Below are 20,276 nucleotides of genomic sequence, written 5' to 3'. Positions count from 1 at the left end.
GATATATATAGTGCTTTTCTACTCACTTTGAGGACTCAAAGTGTTTTTACTACAAGCTTTAATCAAACAAATGCTTTTCCAATGGATCTATTTTATCCAAGGATCCTTTGTTGGAGGACCAGGGATTGAAACACCAACCATCCAATTAGCAAATGACACACTCTACCCGCTGAACTTGAATGAACTCCTAAGCAGCCATCTTGGTAAAACCTCCGGACAGATATTTAACCTGTCAGGTCCAAGTACCCCTAACCCTGTCCATTCATAGTTTACAATATTTGGCTTTTGAATAATGTCTCCAAAAATCTTTGGTGGTTTAATCCCAGCAGAGGTGGCGATAGAAATCAATCTCAAAGTCCTCTATCTAAATGAATACAGAGACAAAGATCCAGCCTTATATGTTTTCTGTTTCTGCAAAAGATTTCTTTGACTAAATAGGTTTAGACATTTGTTCTGAGGATTGTTTGAGTGTCACTCCTCCTCCTTATACATGTTTCTCCTGTAACTGGCATCTCTTCATTATAAATAGTGTTGAATTCCAAAACCTCACATACAAAGTCATAAATAATCAGGCTCTGTCGTATGTTAAAGATCTTGTAGTATAGTACAATCCCAGTCCATCCCAGCTGTTACGGGGAAACATGTGGGGTACATCATGGGCAGGTCTGTGACTTCATAGCACCAGGTGTTTATGTACACCACTACATCATTCATTTTTGCCTTCCCTTGCCCATACTTGGTGTTTTGTCCCATTTTCCTGTGCTTTTCTTTGTCTCTTCTCTTTTCAACTCATAAGATGGTCACCCTGAACCTGGAAGTTTCTTCCTGTTGAAAGGGAGGTTTTCCTTTCCACAGTCGTGCTTGCTTGTAGGGGATTGTCTGATTGTTTGGGTTTTCTCTCTCACACTGCCTTCACAAAGCTTCAATAAACATTAAAAGAAAAGAAAAAATACTATATAGGTAAATAGAAAAAACATAAAGAAAAAGTAGTTTATCTATAATTGTAAGCATAATCCACTCAACTTGTTAGCAGCAACCATTCATCACTCTACCCACATTGCACTGATAACTATATAAATTGACTCCTCTATGTCCAGGTTAAAAACACTTCTAAAAAGATCAGTCAGTCAAACTGAGCTTTGACCCACTGCGTACCAGTTTTCCCTGAAATTAAAGTTATAATTAGCCACCCAAGTAAGTTCCTGGAGGCATTTCAAGACAGCGAGACTTGCTTCTAAGACCTTTAACGAAACATCCAATCTGACCTCATCAGTCTGAGGACTTCCTGCAATACAACAACATTTTAGGTTTCATTTTTCAAAGCCAAGAACTGCTAAAGAAATCCTCACGAGGAATTTCGCACATTCCTCCTCGCCAAACGACCAGCTGTCCTGACCAAAGCTTCTTTCATTTCACTGTGAAAAAAATACGGTTCCTCCTTTTTGCCCGTTAAGCAGCAATTACACCTCGTGTGTCTGACCGTGTCGTCATCACACCAGTAATCTCAGAAAATGAACCAGTAGTGTATGTGATGCAGCACCTGGTGACCGTCACTGTGGTGTGAAAGATGATGAATGTGCTCTGGATGCCGATTAAAGTCAAGGTCAAACATATCAGGAAACGTCTTGTGCTGATTATTGCACCACTGCAGGTGCACGGAGGCCAGTTGGCTGTCGGCTTCTGTTAAAACGTACACACATGCTGCACACGCACACACACACACACACACACGCACACGCACACACACACACACACACACACACACACACGCACGCACACACGCACGCACACACATACACTGTTCTCCAGAAGGAGACTGAGCATATGGGTGTGTTTACTCTCTCAGCTCGGCTCTATGCAGCTCTGCAAAGCGACATAAACACTTTGCATGTGTGTTTTGCAGCGCAACATCCTTCTCTTCCTCCCCTTCAAGCACTTCATCATCAATTTTTTTTCACCTCCTCTAATTTTGCTCCCTTATCTTTCTCCTCTTCGTCGTTTCTGCCCCAGCCAATCTTCCTCTTGTTCTGCTTCATCATCTTCCTCCCACTGCCCCCTCTCTTGTATCCCTCTCTTTCTCCATCCTTTCCTATCCAATTCCTCTTCCCCTTCTCCCCCTTAATCATTCGATGAGGAAGCGAGTAAGAGCTTCAGATTTACAAGGGCTGTCATCTCCGCTTCTCTCCATCTCCCATTTCTCTCGCTCTCTCTCTTTCCTGCACACTATCTCTACCTCGTTCGCCCCCAGAGATAATTAAAGAGACCACTAGTAATCCCATCCAACCGTGCAGGACTGGGCAGTGCACCCGAGCAGTTGCACACACAGACACACACACTTGTGCATGCACAACACTGCAGCATGTGGCAAGTTGTACTCAAAATGTGTAAAACATGAAACATTAGAATTTGCACAAGAACACACTTTGGATTTAAAGTGTATAGGGTACACCCACACACACACCCACACACACACACACACACACACACACACACACACACACACACACACACACAGAGAGAGTTTATCAGCAAAGAGTTATACGACAAATTGACCTAGTTCATTCAAACCTGAGAGCCAAGATGAAGGAAACTGGAAGGAGAGATGGATGTTTGGGTAAATGAACGTGAGCTAAATGATAAATGAATCGAAGCACAAATGATATAAATGGGGGTGTGAATGGGTTGGAGCCTTTGCTGATGGAGAGATGGGGAAAGTTAGAGATAAATGGATGGAACAATGGCCCAAATGGCACTACTATACAGGATAAATAGATAGAAAAACGAATGAAGGCTTTCCAGGATGGATGGAGAGATTGAAAAGAGGACTGAGGGCCAGTTTAAAAAGATGTGGATGGGAAGGAAATGATGAATGAGTTGCTGGAGGGATTAAAATGAAGGAAGAAGAGCATAATATCAATACTATTTAGATGCGAGAGATGTGGCTATGAAACGGTTTGGAGAGATGGACGGTAAAATTGGACGACAAATGGATTGAAGAAGCGATATTAGATGGACCAGTGCAGGACTATATGAATGGATGGAAGGATTTTTTGGGCGATGTGATTTGCCTGGACTATAACGAATTTGGTGGCAGAAATCGGAAGATGAAAGGACGGCAAAAAAAAAAAAAAAATCAAAGGTGGACAGACCGAGAAGAGATCAGGTGAATAAATGGAAGGAAGTCAGCAAAGGTTTGGACAGAGAAGGGGAAAGATGGATGGATGGCTAGTGCAAAATGCAAGGATTTATGATAAGACGCTCTGAATATGACAAATTTGGTGGCAGAAATCCAAAAAGCAAATGAATGGAAATCATACAACGTAGACGGACTGAAAGGTTGGATCCATAAAGGGGCAAATAGAGGGTTGCATGTGCATTAAATAATTAATTTAGGATGAATGGGTGCATAAATCAGCAGAAAAATAAACAGAATTACATGACAACAGCATATAGGCAGATGGGTAAATGCACGTAGGCTGGGGAAGCGTGGAGGATGAATGGACGAGAAAGATGCATGAATACACGAGTGAAAAGAGTCCAGTCAGGTGAGGTTCGACTGGGGGGGACAAATGAGTGCATGCATGGACTGATGGAGAAGGGAAACAGAGTGAGAGACAGACGGGAATCATAAAAATGCACCAGAGAGATACAGGGATAAAGTACCTGTTGCCGATTTGGGTCTGTGTCTTCCTTTGGGCCGTCGCTGGGAATTGCCCATACTATTCTTCCTGTCCCAAAACATCACCGCTTCATGCCACCGACACACACACACACACACACACTGACTGACTGACTGACAGAGAGAGAGAGTGACGGTCGAGGTGTGAGCTCGTCTCCCGGATTAAAGCATGTGCAAGACGAGTGACAGTCGATAAGTGTGTGAGTGAGAGGGAGGACTGAGCGTCACAGCATCACCGAAGCCGCCTGCGTCCCGAAGTGTGTGACTGCATGTCTGTGGTGTGTGAGGGGAGCTCGGCGTGTGATTGCAGATGAGTGTGTGTGTCCTACTCTACGTATATATGTGTGAGTGTGAGAGAGAGCTTGGGTGAGTGCACAGCGCTACGTGAGCTGGTGACAAAGCAGCCTGGGTACCGGCGTGTTTGTGTGTGAGAGAAACAAAGTGTGCGTAAGCAGCTGTGCATATTTTAGTGTAAGGTTTCAGTGCAGCCAGTGAGCATGTGCGTTACGCATGTGTGTGTTTGTGTGTCTTGAGAGAGAGAGAGAGACAGAGAGAGCATCCATTGCTTTGATTAGCTCCCAGCCAGTTGAATCCAGCCGCTGCTGTTCAATTCAGAAAGAATGCAGGCAATCACAGACGAGAGATCGAGGAAGAGGAACACAAGTGAGAGAGAGAGGAGAGGGAGTGAAAGAGGCAGAGCGAGAAATCAGGGAGAAAAGAAAAGAAAAGAGAGAGGAGGGGTCGGTGCAGAGAAGGAGAAAGTGATAGATTGGTCCACTATCAGCTATGTGACCAGAAAACTGAGGAGACACTGGCTACACAGCCAAAAGTATTTGGACAACCTTGCTTCCTCCCTTTTTGCTGTTGTCCACATACTTTTGCATACTTGGCTGACAACAACCTTTACTCTCATTTTATTGCCGTTTAGGACAAAATAAAAGCTTTTTAGTGAGCTGAGGAACTCGAAAAGCTGTAGGAGAGATAGATACCCGGTAAGGCGACAGCATTGAGGCTTGAAAGGAGGATGTGAGCCAATTCAGTGTGAGGATTAGATGTCAGTCTGATAATGAGTCAGAAAGCTGGACTGGTATCAGTGACAAGAGATGAGATGTCGTGCAAGTGTGACCGACAGCTTTTATTTGTATGTTGGTAGAGAAGTTTTGGACTTGACTGCAAACTGTTATCACGCAAGCTGACATAGAGCGAAAAGGTCAGTCCTCTTTGTCATTGCACTTTCAGTATCATCATATAGTATTTCACTAATAAACAGTCTGTTAAATTTACTACACTTGTACCGTCTGTCAATTTTCTTCAGTTTATTGCCTTAATTTGTCGATGCTTGCATAATGACGAGGAAGCGTTTTGAATCTTAACCTGGGTCACAGAGACAGCAACCTAAGCAATTCAGTTCAATTTTAGTTATATAGTGCCAAATCACAACAACAGTTGCCTTGGCAACTTGTTACATGAAGGTATGTAAATAGATTAGCTGGACCTTGCTTTTCTACTTAATCTGGACGCATTTTCGTACTACAAGCCTCATTCAAACACATTTATAGAAGTCGATTGTTTTATGTCTAACCACTTTGTGAGCCAGAGGTCGACCAAAACCTCTGATTAGTAGACAACCCGCTCTGTCTCCCGAGCTTCTGGGACCGGGGTGCGGAGGCTTCAAAACTTCCCCTTTTCCCTATCACAGTAATCCAGTGACTGCTGTCAGCACTTTCACTGCAACACAGCTAAAGTAAGTGTGCAAAGTTAATCCAGCAGACTTCATTTCCCAAATTGTAAACCAGCAAGTACATTGCTGCTGGGGTGAAACATGATAACTTTAACCTGTGACTAATCCCATTCTTCCTTTGGGCTCCACCTCCACCTCGAAAAGTCCCAGGCAGAATTCTGCTGAAAGTGAATTGAATTGGCTGAGTTGTGTCACATGAGATGAGTTACAGTGCCTGAGATTGGTCTCTGACTTCTTGTACACGAGCACTGACTATTGTAAATATAAGATAAGTTGCACATTTTAAAACAGAAATGGTTCACTGAATTCTAAAAACACGTCTGGACCAGATCCAGACAACATTCCAACTAATAGTCACATAAGCATTAGAGGGTTGCTTAGGCAACAGGAATGTCAGGTCCCTGTGTGGGCGTGGCTTTGAAGAAATCATTTTAATAAATCCATCCATCCATTTGCTTCCGCTTATCCTTTTCAGGGTCGCGGGGGGCGCTGGAGCCTATCCCAGCAGTCATAGGGCGAGAGGCAGGGTACACCCTGGACAGGTCGCCAGTCTGTCGCAGGGCTAACACACAGGGACAGACAACCATTCACACCTAGTGGCAATTTGGATTATCCAATTAACCTATCCCCACAAGCTGCATGTCTTTGGACAGTGGGAGGAAGCCGGAGTACCCGGAGAGAACCCACGCAAACACGGGGAGAACATGCAAACTCCACACAGAAAGACCCCGGCCTGATGGTGGAATTGAACTCAGAACCTTCTTGCTGTGCGGCAACAGTGCTAACCACTGTGCCACCGTGCTGCCCCATTTTAATAAATCTATTTTAAAATGCTCAAGTATGTTACAGACATTCATGTCTCTTTGTGTGGCTTAACCTGTAAATAAAAAGAAGTAATGGAAATGAATCAGCTCTGAGTTTATTCTTGCAGAAAAAAAAAAAGGTTGGTATCATTGTGAAATGGAAAAGGTGTAAGCTGATACGTCTTCAGCCAGGAAAATCAAGACTTTTTAGTGGGTTTGCACATCTACTAAGAACACCTGAAGTTGTTTAAATAATTTTCAATCATAATCTTTCAATTTTTCTTGATGCACTGAATTATTGATGCACTAACAGCCTCATGTGTTGCAGCCTTTTGCACCGGAATAAAGATGTCATTGTTTCATGCTGTGAATAAAACATCTGATACGATCCACGAATCGTACAAAACATCTGAAGTAAGGTGGCCAAACCATAAAGTGGAAGGACAGAGAAAAATATGGGGGTAGACGTGTGGAGAAGGACTCCAGGAGAAGGAGAAGGACAGAAAGAGATGGAAAAAAAAGAAAGCAAGATGACTAAATAAGGATGGGGAAACTGGGTGGGCTCAGACCGAGGGAGAAAAATTGAAAGTGAAGTGAGCGGCAAAGGGAATGAGACTGAGCGGGTGAAGGAGTGAAAGAGGGAAGCGGGGAGAATACAAAATGAGGAGAGGATTTCTCTTCTCATTCCTCGCTCCCTTCATTTTCCTTCACATCTTCCCTTCCCTTTATCAAGTCTGCACACTCGATCTCGTAAAGCACAGGTCTCACACACACCCACACCCACACACAAATACACACACAGATGTAGAGGTTGGACAAGGTCACCCAGACACAGTTATGAAGGGACTAAGTGGAAATTCATTTTCTACTCAAGATTGAAAAAGGCGTATCACGGCTACCTCGCAGCACAACATCACGTAACCCTTTAAATAACTAAAAATTAGAGCTAAACTTACATTTGTTCCACGTTTGACTTACTTTTTTCAAAACCTTTAATTTCTGTGTTTACTAAGCATGACATTGATGATTACTTTGAGCCAAAAACTGAAAGCAGCTACAATCAGTATTTTAATTATAAGAATGTATCAGAGTGTTAAAGGAGGAAGTTAGAGAGGATGAGCTGGATGTGCAGCTCCGCTTGGCTTTACTGAGCTCTCAGCACATTGCTGAGCTGTCCAGTTCATAACTATTGCACCGGTTCCTCCTCACTGCTCTCAGGGGTCACAGTGGGCAGTGCTGTCAGGTGAATAAGCTCACCAACAAAATAAAAGGGAAAGAAAACACACCAAGCAAATATCTGCTGAACACAGTGTCACATTTAACAGTTATCGCACATGCAGCTACTTATATAGTCATGTGCTCTTGGTACTCCTTTGGTGTCATCTGGCAGTATGCAAGTTGGTCCAGTAGAGTCACTTTGCATGCCAACAGTGACTTCACCACAGCTCCGCACCATTTTACAGCGCTAACATGCTGCAGTATGCTCCTGTACGACAGGGATCGCCACTCTGACAAAAATCCCCACATCAGCTCTGCTATAAGAGAAGAAAACTCCAAATTGGAAGTTTTTTTATTGTTTGGTTTGTTTGTTTGTTTTTCAAAAAAGTCTCATCTTTCAAACCTTGGTATAAATTATGAATTTCTGAGTTCCTGTAATGATGCTATTGAGCATAATGAACCTAAAAGGTGTGGGTGGGATAAAGTGGATGGCAGCAAATAGCTTATTAAAAATAATAAAAATGATACAAATTACCTAAAAAAAAATGCCATCAGTCCATCTTTTATATACAGTCTGTGGTCCCAAATAGGAAAAGTCCCGCCCGAGCGTCACTCGGTGAAGAGTTGAACTGAGAACGTGATGGATTCAGTCAGCAGTACATGGACACCAAAGCAAACAAAAAGCTAAAGGAAACTTTGGACTTAATAAGAAAGACAGAAACACTACTCCAAATGAAAAATAACGTTGCCCCACAGCTGCTGGATGTGTCGATAAGCAACAAAATCAAAGAATGATGGACCCTTCATCCATCATATTTGCTCACTGTTGCATCATTGTTGGGTTAGATCTAAAACTAATAATAACTCATAAAACCGCAGTGGAACGATGGCACTCTACCTCTGGAGGTAAAGCAGACAGATGGTGCAGTGTTACATCTCTGTTGACTACGGAATAAAAGGGAAAAGCAAACTGACCACCACACACACACACACACACACACGCAAACAAACACATGGAGCCTGCAGGTCGTTTCCATTTGTCAGGAGCGGAGAGTAAAGAGCACTGGAGGCCATTCTTGTTCTTTTATATTCCAAAACTAAGTACTCCTATCTTTCCATTATATTTCATGACCACGTGGCCGTACCACTGATTTTTTTTTCTTTCTGTCTTTTGTCTTTTACATCTTTTAACCTTATTTGCCCGTCCAGCTCAATTAAATTCAATATATTATACTTAATTTATATCAGAAGAACAGCTGCGTGCTCGTCAAACAGAGCAGAAGTCTGACTGGAGACTGCAGTCTGTCTCTCTTGGTCCGTCAGAACGAGCGTACAGCCTGATAAACCCACCCGATCCTTCCTCGTCTTCTTCTTGTCCTGCTCTCCTCTGTCATCTCTCTTCCTCTTCCTCTCTGCTGCATTGCACATCCTGATAAAATCCTGATAGAGAAAGGCGATGAAGAGCTCTTCTCCAAATTATCAAGACTTGAGAAAAACTATCTTTAGTGCTGCTGTGAGATTCTACACTGTAGTAATAAAGGGGGATGTTTGATTGTTGAGGTTTTCTCTCAATTGGTGTCTTTTTCTTACAATATAAAAGTTCTTTGAGGGGGATTTTATTGCAATTTGGTGCTATATAAATAAAACTGAATTGAAATAAATTTCCATACAAAGCACAACAGAGCCATGTTTTGATGGTGCTTACTGCAAATTCTGACCATACCATGTGAATGTAGCAGCAGAAATTGAGACTCACACCAGATAATGTTTTTCCAGTCTTCTATTGTCAAGGTTTAGTGAGTCTGAGTCTCAGTTTCCCATTCTTTAGCTCATGACACAAGAATATTTAAATAAACTCTCGACTGACTGCATTTATGTGAGCATGTCACTCGGATCCAGGTCACATTTATTTCTCTGCAAGCTGATACACAGCTAAGAGCAGCAATGAGGAAATGAAGATGAGATTCCAGCACAATAACTTCCGTCTGTTTACTTCTAGAGAAACGGGAGCGGACTCTCTGTGGCTTCATGGGAATGTTTACTTGTACGCTTCTTCTGCCAGAAGCCATCACAGCATTAACAGCCCGAGCAGTAAAACTGAGAAAAATGACTTCACAGCTCATCTCCTTTCCCTAAAGGCACATTTTAGTAGATTATTTTCCACTTTATTAGCATCATTATTGCTGTTTCTTTAATGAAGAGCATTGTGTTTCAAGGGTGTGCTGGAGAATAGACGATGCTGGCTCGCACTCGCAAACAAAGTCGAGGACTGACAATGAGATATTACCACATAAATTTATAGACACGAGGGAAAACATCCATCAAGCTTTTGTAAATCTAAAGTTTACTTATTTAATGAGAGAAAAATATCATATCATAGACTCTTTATAAAAATTGGACACAACCTCTGGTACTGAATAAAGAGAACATGTTTTTTAATGGCCGGCAGGGGGCGACTCATGTTGTTTATGGAGAAAACTCCCTCAGCTCACTCACTGGGTGAACCCTCTTTAATTTCATTGTCTAGCTTTAAACCAGAATAAAACATGATGCTAATTTTGTAAGCTAGTAGCGCCCAGGAAGACCAAAAAGCATGCTATGCTTAACAACGTGAATGACAACTACAATTCAATTTAGCTTTATTTGTATGGCACCAACTCACAACAGTTGCCTCATAGCGCTTTATATTGTATGGTGAATTGTTAGCCTTGCAGTGTGGAGTACGACCTGTTGTGTCAGTTAGATACGCCCTCACTCATCCCATTTGGTGTCAAAACACCAAGATGGCAATGTCAACTCGAAGCTCCACAGCAGGATTTTGGTAACCACTGGGGGATGTCACAGTTACTAAATTAATCTTTTATATGCAGTCTATTGCAAAAAGCAAGGCATGCACTTTATGTCAGATCGCCCCCTGGTGGCCAGAGATAATAGCCAGCAGGAGGCGCCTCCAGTGGTTTCAAAAGGACCTTCAGTTGGATAATTTGTGGGAGAATGGCCCCCGTCCCTCTCACTTAATGACATCAACAAACACTTGCCTGATGAGGGTTCTGGTTTTTCCAGTGGGTTATGTGGCTACTGGCCATCTTTGCATATAGTCTATAATCTATACTTTTGTATAGTCTCATTTAACCCAGAGCTGGAGCTAGGGAAAGGGTTTTCCTTAGAATATTGCCTCTAATAGTCACTAAAATTCGAGATGCAGATCCAGTCAGATAGTTATGAAAAGTTAAGTTATGAAAAGCATGCAGTTAAACTAAAAAATGTATTTTTTCCTCTGTTGAGGGTGTGAGCTGTTTGTAACATCTGCCTTTATTAGAAATTATCTTAAATATCACAATCCTTCATCCAAGCATGCAAAAACTGGTGAAGCATAAAAGATATGACACAGGTATTTGTAAATGCAGACACGACCACAGCACTGAAGCTGGATTCACAGCCTTCTCACAGACACTTAAAGCAGGTGGATGGATGCTGTCAGCAGAGCTGAACTCCTGTCTTTTTTCTCTCCCTCCCTTTTGCTGGCATTTAGTACTCTCTGGCATATTTGCTCAATGAAATCTGCTGGGATTCCCTATTACCAATATCCCTAAACCATCACTAATCCAGGTTCATCCCCGGACCTACCACAAAGATTGCTTTTAGCCTCCCCCCACCTCAAATCTTGATACCACCAGTTATGTAACAGCTGTGAGGCCCGGAGGGTGAAACAGAGAGTGGCGTTAGAGAGTGAACCATTCAATTTCTTGCTGATACTGCCTGTTTTTTTTTTTTGTTTGTTTGTTTGGGGGGTTTTTGGCCTCAATTTCACACAGGTGGCCACATCTTGTCAGCTACGGCTCTGAGTTACAGGCACACTCTCTTTCTTCTCTCTGTTTCAGGCTCAGTCTTACACTGAAAGATCATTTTTATCAGACTCATCTCTTTGAACCACTCCGTCTTTTCACTGCTTCAGCCTCTCACTCTCCATCCCTCCCCTTTATCACTGTCTCTGTCCCAGAAAAGTCAGGCAAGGTGAGAAAATTCCACCTCCCTGCCCGCCGCTGATTTCTCTCTCGTCTCTCGCCTTCTTTCTCAAGTCGTATTCACACGAGGACGACCACAAGACCTGACTTCGCCTTCTACATCCCTGCAGCTCTCACATGAGCTGACCAAAGCATGATAGAAAGTGTGGTTTCTTTTCTCCTTCGCTGTTCAAATCTCACCACAGCATCCATAATATTTACCCTTCTCTCAACTTGGCCCAGCCTTGAACTAGCTATCAGAGCATGCCAAGCCGAACCTTCTCATAATAAGAGAGAGGCCGCTTTCAGAGAAACGAAGGATCAAAACAAGGCAAACAGAAGTTCTTTTTCAGCAGTCAAGCATTTGTTTACCTCCTCCGTGCTCTGCTCAGCACATATTTCCCCCTTTGCCACGAGCCAGGAAGCGATTTTACCTGTTTGTCCTGTTCCAGCGAATGAGAGACAGGTGCAACTCCGATTTGTTTTCTGTTTCAACCTGCGAAACCTCTGTTGAGAAAGAAAATTAAATCTGATATTATGTCTGTGGGTTTTATTTGCTGCGGGCCACAGAGCTCGTTCCGATCAGAGCAGCTCCATTTTCCAGCTGAGTCGCCCCAAGTTAGGAAACCTCACCGAGGTGTTGAGGGGGATTTTTTCAAACGAGGCTGAAAAAGTGTCGAGAAACCTTTGATTTGTATTTCATGATGTTGATGTCAGAGCCCTAGAAGTTGTACAGAGACGCTGGCCGTCTTTAGCTGCCTGAGTTTTGGTGACTTCATCCTGCCAGTGGTGGTTTCCACCAAACGTGACAGCCATGAACTGCCGTCTTCCTCTTAGCTGCTCCTGATTCAGTCAAACGACTTTAATCAACATCTGGCTGGATCTGAATTTTGGCTTTAACAGAAATAAATCTTTGCTGTCACTCTTGATAAAAGGTTGGTTGTATTTTATCCACTGAGATTATTTCATCACAGAAAGCAGAGCAACAACTTTAAGGTTTAAGTGATCGTCCAACTCGCTGGTTGGTTTATGGCGGTGATTTTGGGTTTCTTTTTTTGCCGGGTTGAGAAATCATATCAGCAAAAATTTAACTGAAGCACAGTTAAAAGTCAGGTTACTGGGTTTTCAGTCATGCCATCATATGTTTCAGGTTGTGCACTGTTATTTAATAAGTGCCATTATTGGATTGCTTCATTTATTTAACCGTCTGTTACCCTCCATAATGGCAGTGTTGTGCCAGAAAAAGGATTTCCTGGTATTTAAACTGTTCTAAATGACTTGTTAGCCTAAAATCTGTCTAAAATATCTCTTATGTATGATATTAAGCCATATTTTAGCTTCAGTTTTTGGGTAAAAAGTCTCATTGACATTAAAAATGTACTTTTAACGACACCGTTGTTAGTGTTTCTGAAGCTTCCTTGGAAGTGGAGCAACAGACTCCTGCACAAAAACTCTCACATGATGTAAGAATGTAACCAAACTGTTTATTAGACAGAAAGTGGGATTTTTAGGCTACTTGAGCCTAACATTAGCTGGCATATTATTGGCTTATAAAAGGCTGTTGATATTATGGCTAGCTACAGACAGCAGGATCACATGTCTAATCTGCAACAATATCAGGAATAAATGAGCCTGTTTATGCAGATTTTCTTATGTGTGAGCCCTCACTTCAGCTCAGGAGGTGTTTCGGGAGAGGAGGAAGAGGATTAGGTGGAGATGAGGAGGAAAAGGTGGATGAAGAAGAAGGAGAAGATGAAAGCATGAAAGATTTCTCCAAAGTGAAACCACAGACAAACAAAAGGGAGATCATATTGCTTTTTACAACAACCGACTGCAAACCACCCACTCACACATGCACACAAACTTCCACAATACTGACAATAGCTGCTAATTGGACTGAAGGAGGATGTTGATCACATTTTTTAAACATGGATTCCAAACCCAGGCCCTGGTGCCAGCTGCTAAAAACTACGGCTAACGAGGATGAGCTGACACACAGATTCTAGAAAGCTCAGTCAGCTCTCCTCACTCATTAACACACTTTTCTTCTCAAAGACGTCCCCACAAGCTTGATGGCAGGACCGTGATAGTGGATTGAAATTCACCTATTGTGTCTAAAACTCATTTTAAATTGTAATCTGGGTTTAAAATTGAATATAAAAGCCAAAAAATTAGAGAACAACTAATGAATGAAACCGTCAAACATGACTTTAAAACAAAAAAGGATCAAATTGTGCCACAGTTATTATATTTAGGGACTTCTTCACTTTGAGATGAAAATCAGTTACTGGCTTTCGTCAGATGATGTTTCCAAAGTCACAAAAGGGACAAATGAAGGTTTATTTAATTACACCGAAGTTGGATTTCTTAAAAAAAAAAAAGCAAAGTAAAAATCATCTTTGAGTGTCACTCGGCTGTCAGCTTACAGTGAGAGTAATTTATCACTTCAAAGCCTCTTTGGAAACAGAGATAATTGGAAGATTTTTCCCCTGAGACCAAATAAGCTGATGCAGATTTAAATCAGTTAAAAAACAAAACACGTGTGACAGTAAAAGCCTCACAAATCCAGCAGTCACCACAGACTCAAAGTGTTTCACCTTTGCACGCTGTGCACACACTCACTGCTACAAACTAATTAAAGGCAATAAATGCATGAAGTCACGCACACACACATACACACTGGCTCCGATTGCTACAGTACCTTATAGTGGCTCAAACAGCAGGCTGTGGGACTAAAGTTTGTTTTGGGGTGGCTGCAACAAGTCAACAACACTCGAGTGCCTCTGGATCCGAGCGAGTGTGCACAGAAAAGAGAGGCGAGGCGAGAGGAGGGGGGAGGATTTGTGGGCAGAGAAACCAGCAGAAAGAAAGAGAGAGACAGAAACACCGAGAGTACAAATCAAGTGTACAAACTCCCAACAGAGGATCAAAGACAGCAGGTATGAAAGAGGCTTTAAAGTGGGAGGAGCAACGCAAACGCAAAGGAGGAAACGACGGATTAGAAAAAAAACAACAAAGCACATGCACGATTGTTGGAGCTGAAAATATGAGGAAACGGGAGGCTCACAAATTCAGATCATTCCAACAGAGCAGACATCTGGCCTAGAGAGGATTATGGGTAATTAACTGCTCTTTAATGATCCCCGCTGAGCGAGGACTCTGACAGGACGAGTGCAGATTATACTCGGATACGTAAAAATGTGTGTTTGTAGCTCTGTGTGTGTCCGTGTGTGGTCATTCCCTCAGAGGGCAAGTCAGGGCAATAACTCAGACTACACTGTAATCCACCACAAGGACCACACACACACACAAAGTGGCATAAATGTCAACAGAAATTTATTCATTTGCAACTGAACACACAGCAAACGCCCTGGTTAGCCTCCGGTGCTGCTTTTCAGAGATTTTCATCCTTCATCCTGCAGGTATTAAAGTTGTTATTTGACCTGTTGTTTCAGTTGCTCATGTGAAAATGTTTTTATTTCTCCTTTAAATCAACCCTGTATCAGGATGAAAGGCACACAAGTCCACATTCATTCATTCACAATCTCAAGGCCGTTTGTTCACGCAGCCAAACACTAACGATGGTATCGACCGCAACCAGCGAGTCAACAGGTGCTGGGATGATAACAGAGAGACGGACACACCTGAGGAAATCTGAGTGTGGGACAATGAGAGGCAGCAAATGAGGGAAAAGATGAAGGCGGGGCATGGATATGGTTACCTATCTGGCAATGCACAGGAAGAAGCGAGCAAAGAAAGAAAGAAAGAAAAGTGACGTCATCTATTAAATGCAAAAGCTTAATTAAACACGGGGTGCACAGGGTCATAGTTTAATAAAAGCAGAATAATGCAGCTCATATCCTACTGCAAGCTTTGCTCACCTTCATGTCTTTCATTTAGTCATTATTAAAAAAATAAACGATCTGATAGAAAAGAAATCTCTTTATCTAGTTTTTAAAAAATGGCATGAAAAAGTCATGTAATACTAAACTGAATAAACAACCTTAACAAAGGTCACAATAGTTTTTCAGCTGCTTGATGCAACAAGTTCACTGATTGATTGATTACAGTCAGACTGAAATACTTCAACCAGCAAAAATGTGACTTTTGGCTTTCAAAGAAAACTCACCAGCTGCTCCAAATTAAAAAGGTTTGGCAGCTCTCAGCTCAGTACAGCTTTGAAATCATCAACAAATCCTTACAACAACTTCTAGTTGCATCTGTGTAGGTTCTCCAGTCATCCAGGTCATGGTAAATGGTGAACAGTCTGGTGCTTACATAACACTTTTCTACTTCAATTTAGCACTCAAAGTACTTTTTTACTACAATCAATGATGAGGATCAATGATTAGGACACACAGGAGGTTAAATACATGGGAATCTCCAGGTTGTAGAACTGAAGAAGCCTCCTGAGTGACAAAAAAGTCTTTGTGAATCAAAAAGAAGCTGCCTTCTTTACAAGCACTCGAGGATGACTTCTTATTTTATTATCTTTTGATGACAGTTGCACCTGTTGTCAAAAGAAATGATTAAAACGGATGTTAAATGAATCTTTTATGCTATTAGGCTTTTTTCTCTGTAAAGTATCAGTGAGATCAGTGAATGTGCAAGAAATTCCTGTGAACCGAAAGCTTAAGTTTCAGACTGCTGTTATGTATCTGCGGTGGTTATTCAATGCTTGGCTTTACCTCAGCAGTTGGGTCTTGTAGCTGAGAGTGCCATCACACTGAGCCAAGATCACAGACTTCTTTTTGCTCCCAGCAAGGTACAGAGATTCAATAGCAATACCAGGTATTGCTATTGAATCTCTGGGTATTGTGTTCACAGATAGCACATTATCAGTGGTCTTTCTATAGCTTATTCAGAAAGTCACAAAAGCACAACAGTGGTAACACAGATTACAGCTTCTACAGCTTTACTGCTGTTTATGCTTGATGTTACCACAGTAAATTGCAAAGTCAGAGTTGGTAGGACTTCTCCAACTTTCAGGTTTGAGGTCAAGAGAAGATTGGATCGTCAAGCACAAGCTGGGAAGCCCAAATGTTTCCCAAATCATTTGTTTGTGAGGGAAAGCCAATTAAGAAGAAAGTTGGCTTAAAGGGAAGGTGGCTTTAGATAGAGAGGAGCTACAACTCTTGTTTCAGACAGAGGATGAACTGGGGGGCAGTACCAAAGCCCGGAATAAGATAAACAAGGGCTTCTTTGAACTGTGAGTTATGCAAAGCTACAAAGCAGCTAAGGGCATAAACTACACCATGCCCAAGTGCAACTGACCACTGAAATACATAATAATATAATAAGCAGTGTGATCATTGCTTGCCAAGAACAAATAAGCAAACCGTGCCCTGACCTATTTAAAAGTATGGACCCTGTTGCAGTACGTATGTAATGCAGTCACTATCCACAGCCCAGCATAGATCTCCAACGACAACGGCCTCTGTAAAAATCACTTTGCTAAATATTTTAGAGGAAAGAGTTTTACCACTCCCCCAATTAAACCTGTACTCCACAACAAGAGAACATTTCAAAAGCACTTGTGGGTGTGAAAGAGATGGGTAGAGAGCATGTAACAGAGGAGCTGACACAAACTGGAGGCCACTTGGCCCCTGCCTGTTAAGCACAGCATAAGTGCAGACCAGCAGGAGGGGAGGTGGAGGAGGGGGGCACTTGTGCTTGAGAGCTGTGTAAGGCACCTGCGCTTTGTTTCAGTATGTGTTAAATATAAAAATATGTAGCTGCAAATTATCTTGGTTCTCTGCTTTTTTTAACAGGAAGGTAGCATAAAAATGTATAATACAGATATGTCATAATATGAAGATCGTGGCCCCAAATGAAGACTTCATAGGCAGACTTCTTAAATGCAACAAATCTTCATTGTAGTGAAAGAAATTATTACAAAAGACAGGAAAGAACATAAATCTAATGAGTGCACACACGACTGAGGGAAAGGAAGCACAGGGTGACTCACCAACAAGCTAATGCAAACTTTAGACAGACACATGAGGGAAATCGGGGAAATCGGAAACATCAGCTGAAACTGTTCAAGACAACAAAGGAAGTAAAATGGTAAATGGCCTGTATAGCGCTTTACTAGTCCCTAAGGACCCCAAAGCACTTTACACATTTAGTGATTCACCCATAGGTGATGGCAAGCTACATTGTAGCCACAGCCACCCTGGGGCGCACTGGCACCACTGGGCCCTCTGACCACCACCAGTAGGCAACAGGTGAAGTGTCTTGCCCAAGGACAAAATGACCGAGACTGTCCAAACCGGCGCTTGAACCAGCAACCTTCCGATTACAAGGCGAACTCCCAACTCTTGAGCCACGATAGCCCACAAAACACAGGAAAACTATAAAAGAGCACATGAGACAGAGGATATTTAAAAAAAAAAAAACAGAGGTGAAGTCTCAATAAGATGCAGGAACACACTTCTAAACACTCAAGACAGGTAACAAAAATTAAAAATGAAACATAGAGTGATTAAACAGAAAAAACTAGATACTAAGAATAAGAAGTACATCTGGTCTTGTGCCTGGAATCTACTGGAGCTGCTTCCAATGTCTGGGTTACAGTTCCTGATCCTCCTATTACCACTGAAACCACTCTTGACTTCATCTTAAACATTTACTCTAGTTGTTCCTTCAGTCCCCGGTACTTCTGTTTTCTCGTGGTCTTTCTTCCTGATGCTGCTATCTGCTGGGATTGCCAGATCTATCACAACTGTGGATACTGCATATTCATTCCAGCACTCTGTCCTCTTTGGTTTGGCATGGAGCCTATCCCAGCTGTTACAGGTTGAAAAGGCAAGGTGCAACCCAGACAGGGTCACCAATTTATCACAGTATTAACACATATGTGTATCTGACTTCCATTCGGATACAGATACAGCCAATTCACAATTAACCAACCAAACCAACTAACCAAATCCCAACAAGTCCTTGGAATGAGAGAGGAAGCCAGGCTCCCCGGAGAGAACCCAGGCAGGCACAGGGGGAACATTCAAACGCCATATAAATAATTTGTCTTCACATTTGTAACATCCTCGTGTTTTTCCATTGTGACATCACAATGTGTCATCACAGAACAGCTCCAAGACAGCACATTGCCACAACGTGTTCCTCTTTATCTTCGTTCGTTGACAGGGACCTGGATTGACCACTGTCACCTGCAGCCTTAATTAATCCCACAGCAGATGTGCACTAATTTGCAAGCAGATATGTGTGTCATTGTGTGTGTATGTTGTGTGTGTATGAGTGCTATACGGGGCTGTTAATCTGCTAATCCACCACCCACAGAGCCAGATTACTGCTAGTTTAATAATGAAATGTGCCGGACATTAAAATATACCAGTGATCATGAGCTCACCACAGAAGGAACAACACAACACATCCTTTACCTCGTAAGACAACACACCTTCTCATCGTTGGAAGCTTTATTACCACTGAGTTACATGACATGAACTTTAACCCCACTCATAACATGTCAATTTGCTTAACAGACTATATAGTAGAACAGATGTCCACAAGTACCGGCTCAACTGATTTGTGGGAAAGAACCAAAAGGGAGGCGTGGCTTTCAGTTGCTATTAATGGATATTCAACCTCCACAAGAAAATCACCAGAAGGTCGAAATTAATGCACAAAAACACACACAAAAAAGAAATACTTTAGTTTTGACTTGTTTGGGCCTCAGAGTTGCAATGAAAGATTTTCAGATGTCCGAAAGGAGTGCAGCTGTCTTAAGCTTGGGAACAGCTGGACACCAGGACATGTTTATAATTTGACTCATTATGCAACTCTTTAGCACCAGTTGTTAAATGTGCAGCATAGTGCCCTCGAATGACCAGATGAGGAGGTGTAAACCTGGTAAAAGTTCTTTGGAAACACTCACCCAAAAGACAGAAGTTCGAAAAAAATATCGAACTGCCTAAATTTGCACATGGCAAAACTGCAAATATCATACTGCAAATGTAGTTGTTGTCAAGAACTGAGGAAGACTCCATCAGACATGCCTCAAATCTGTAATGTAAATTATTCCCAGCTGGTCATGTTTACATTTGTCTCCATGGTTCAACATAAATGCGGCATCACTCAGGACTTGCTGCTCGGAGTTAATTGCCTCTATTGGTTGATTTGGTCTGACTAAAGAGCAACATAAATACTAAAAACTGTCAAAGAAAAATCATTTTAAAAGATTTAAAGACTTCGATTTCATTAAAACTGTAATAAAATCCTTCAATTACTACCAGAACTAAATATTTCCAGTGTTGCTACAGTGCAGTGTGAGAGAGTGGGGGGTTATGTAAGGACATTTCTGGCTCCGAACCCCAATCTGGTTACGTAACTTTGGTTTGGGAGAGATAAATGTGGTCGTGGTGATGGTGGAGGGTGGGGGGACCGTGGAGAAAAAATTTCCACAGGGTTGGGGGGGGGGGGTTCATGGGGCACGGGAACATTTCAGATATTCTAGATCTCTGACCCTTTCTTTCTTTTCTTTTTTTTTTTACATCTCCATCCAACCCTCTTGTATCCCCCCGAAATTCATCCCTCAAGCTCAGCAAACTGTTTCCTACTTCTTTCTTTCCATCTTCCTTTCTTTCCTTCTCACAGAAATGTTTATTCATCCCACCCTACATCTGTCAAACTCGCATAACTATCCATATATAGACAGAAACCAGAAGAAAAGGGTATAAAATCAGAGAATGAAAGCATTGAGAATGAACAAAAAAGGAGAAAAGGACTGTGGCAGTTTGGGAACAAACAACCAAGAAGGTTTGATGATGTAGAATCCTAAAAGTTCAAAATTAAATCACCCAGTTCACAGTGTT

General features: G+C 42.1%; 1 protein-coding gene across 2 annotated transcripts in view; it reads right to left on the bottom strand.

Annotated features, from left to right (window-relative positions):
* The window catches only part of nhsl2 (NHS-like 2), a 231,083-nt gene that overhangs the window by 101,748 nt on the left and 109,059 nt on the right, over nucleotides 1–20,276 (bottom strand). The window contains exon 1 of one of the 2 annotated variants that reach the window (XM_004573399.6): nucleotides 3,664–5,674. The exons of the other annotated variant lie outside the window; for it this stretch is intronic. Coding sequence (XP_004573456.1) covers nucleotides 3,664–3,742 — 79 coding nt within the window. The 5' untranslated portion in view covers nucleotides 3,743–5,674. Of the gene's footprint in view, nucleotides 1–3,663; nucleotides 5,675–20,276 lie in introns of those variants that run through there. 2 annotated transcript variants of the gene reach the window in all.

This window comes from Maylandia zebra, linkage group LG3 (genome assembly GCF_041146795.1).
Source record: "Maylandia zebra isolate NMK-2024a linkage group LG3, Mzebra_GT3a, whole genome shotgun sequence".
NCBI lineage: Eukaryota > Metazoa > Chordata > Actinopteri > Cichliformes > Cichlidae > Maylandia > Maylandia zebra.
Note: the sequence above shows the minus strand (reverse complement) of the source record. Positions and strands in the feature narration are given on the sequence as shown.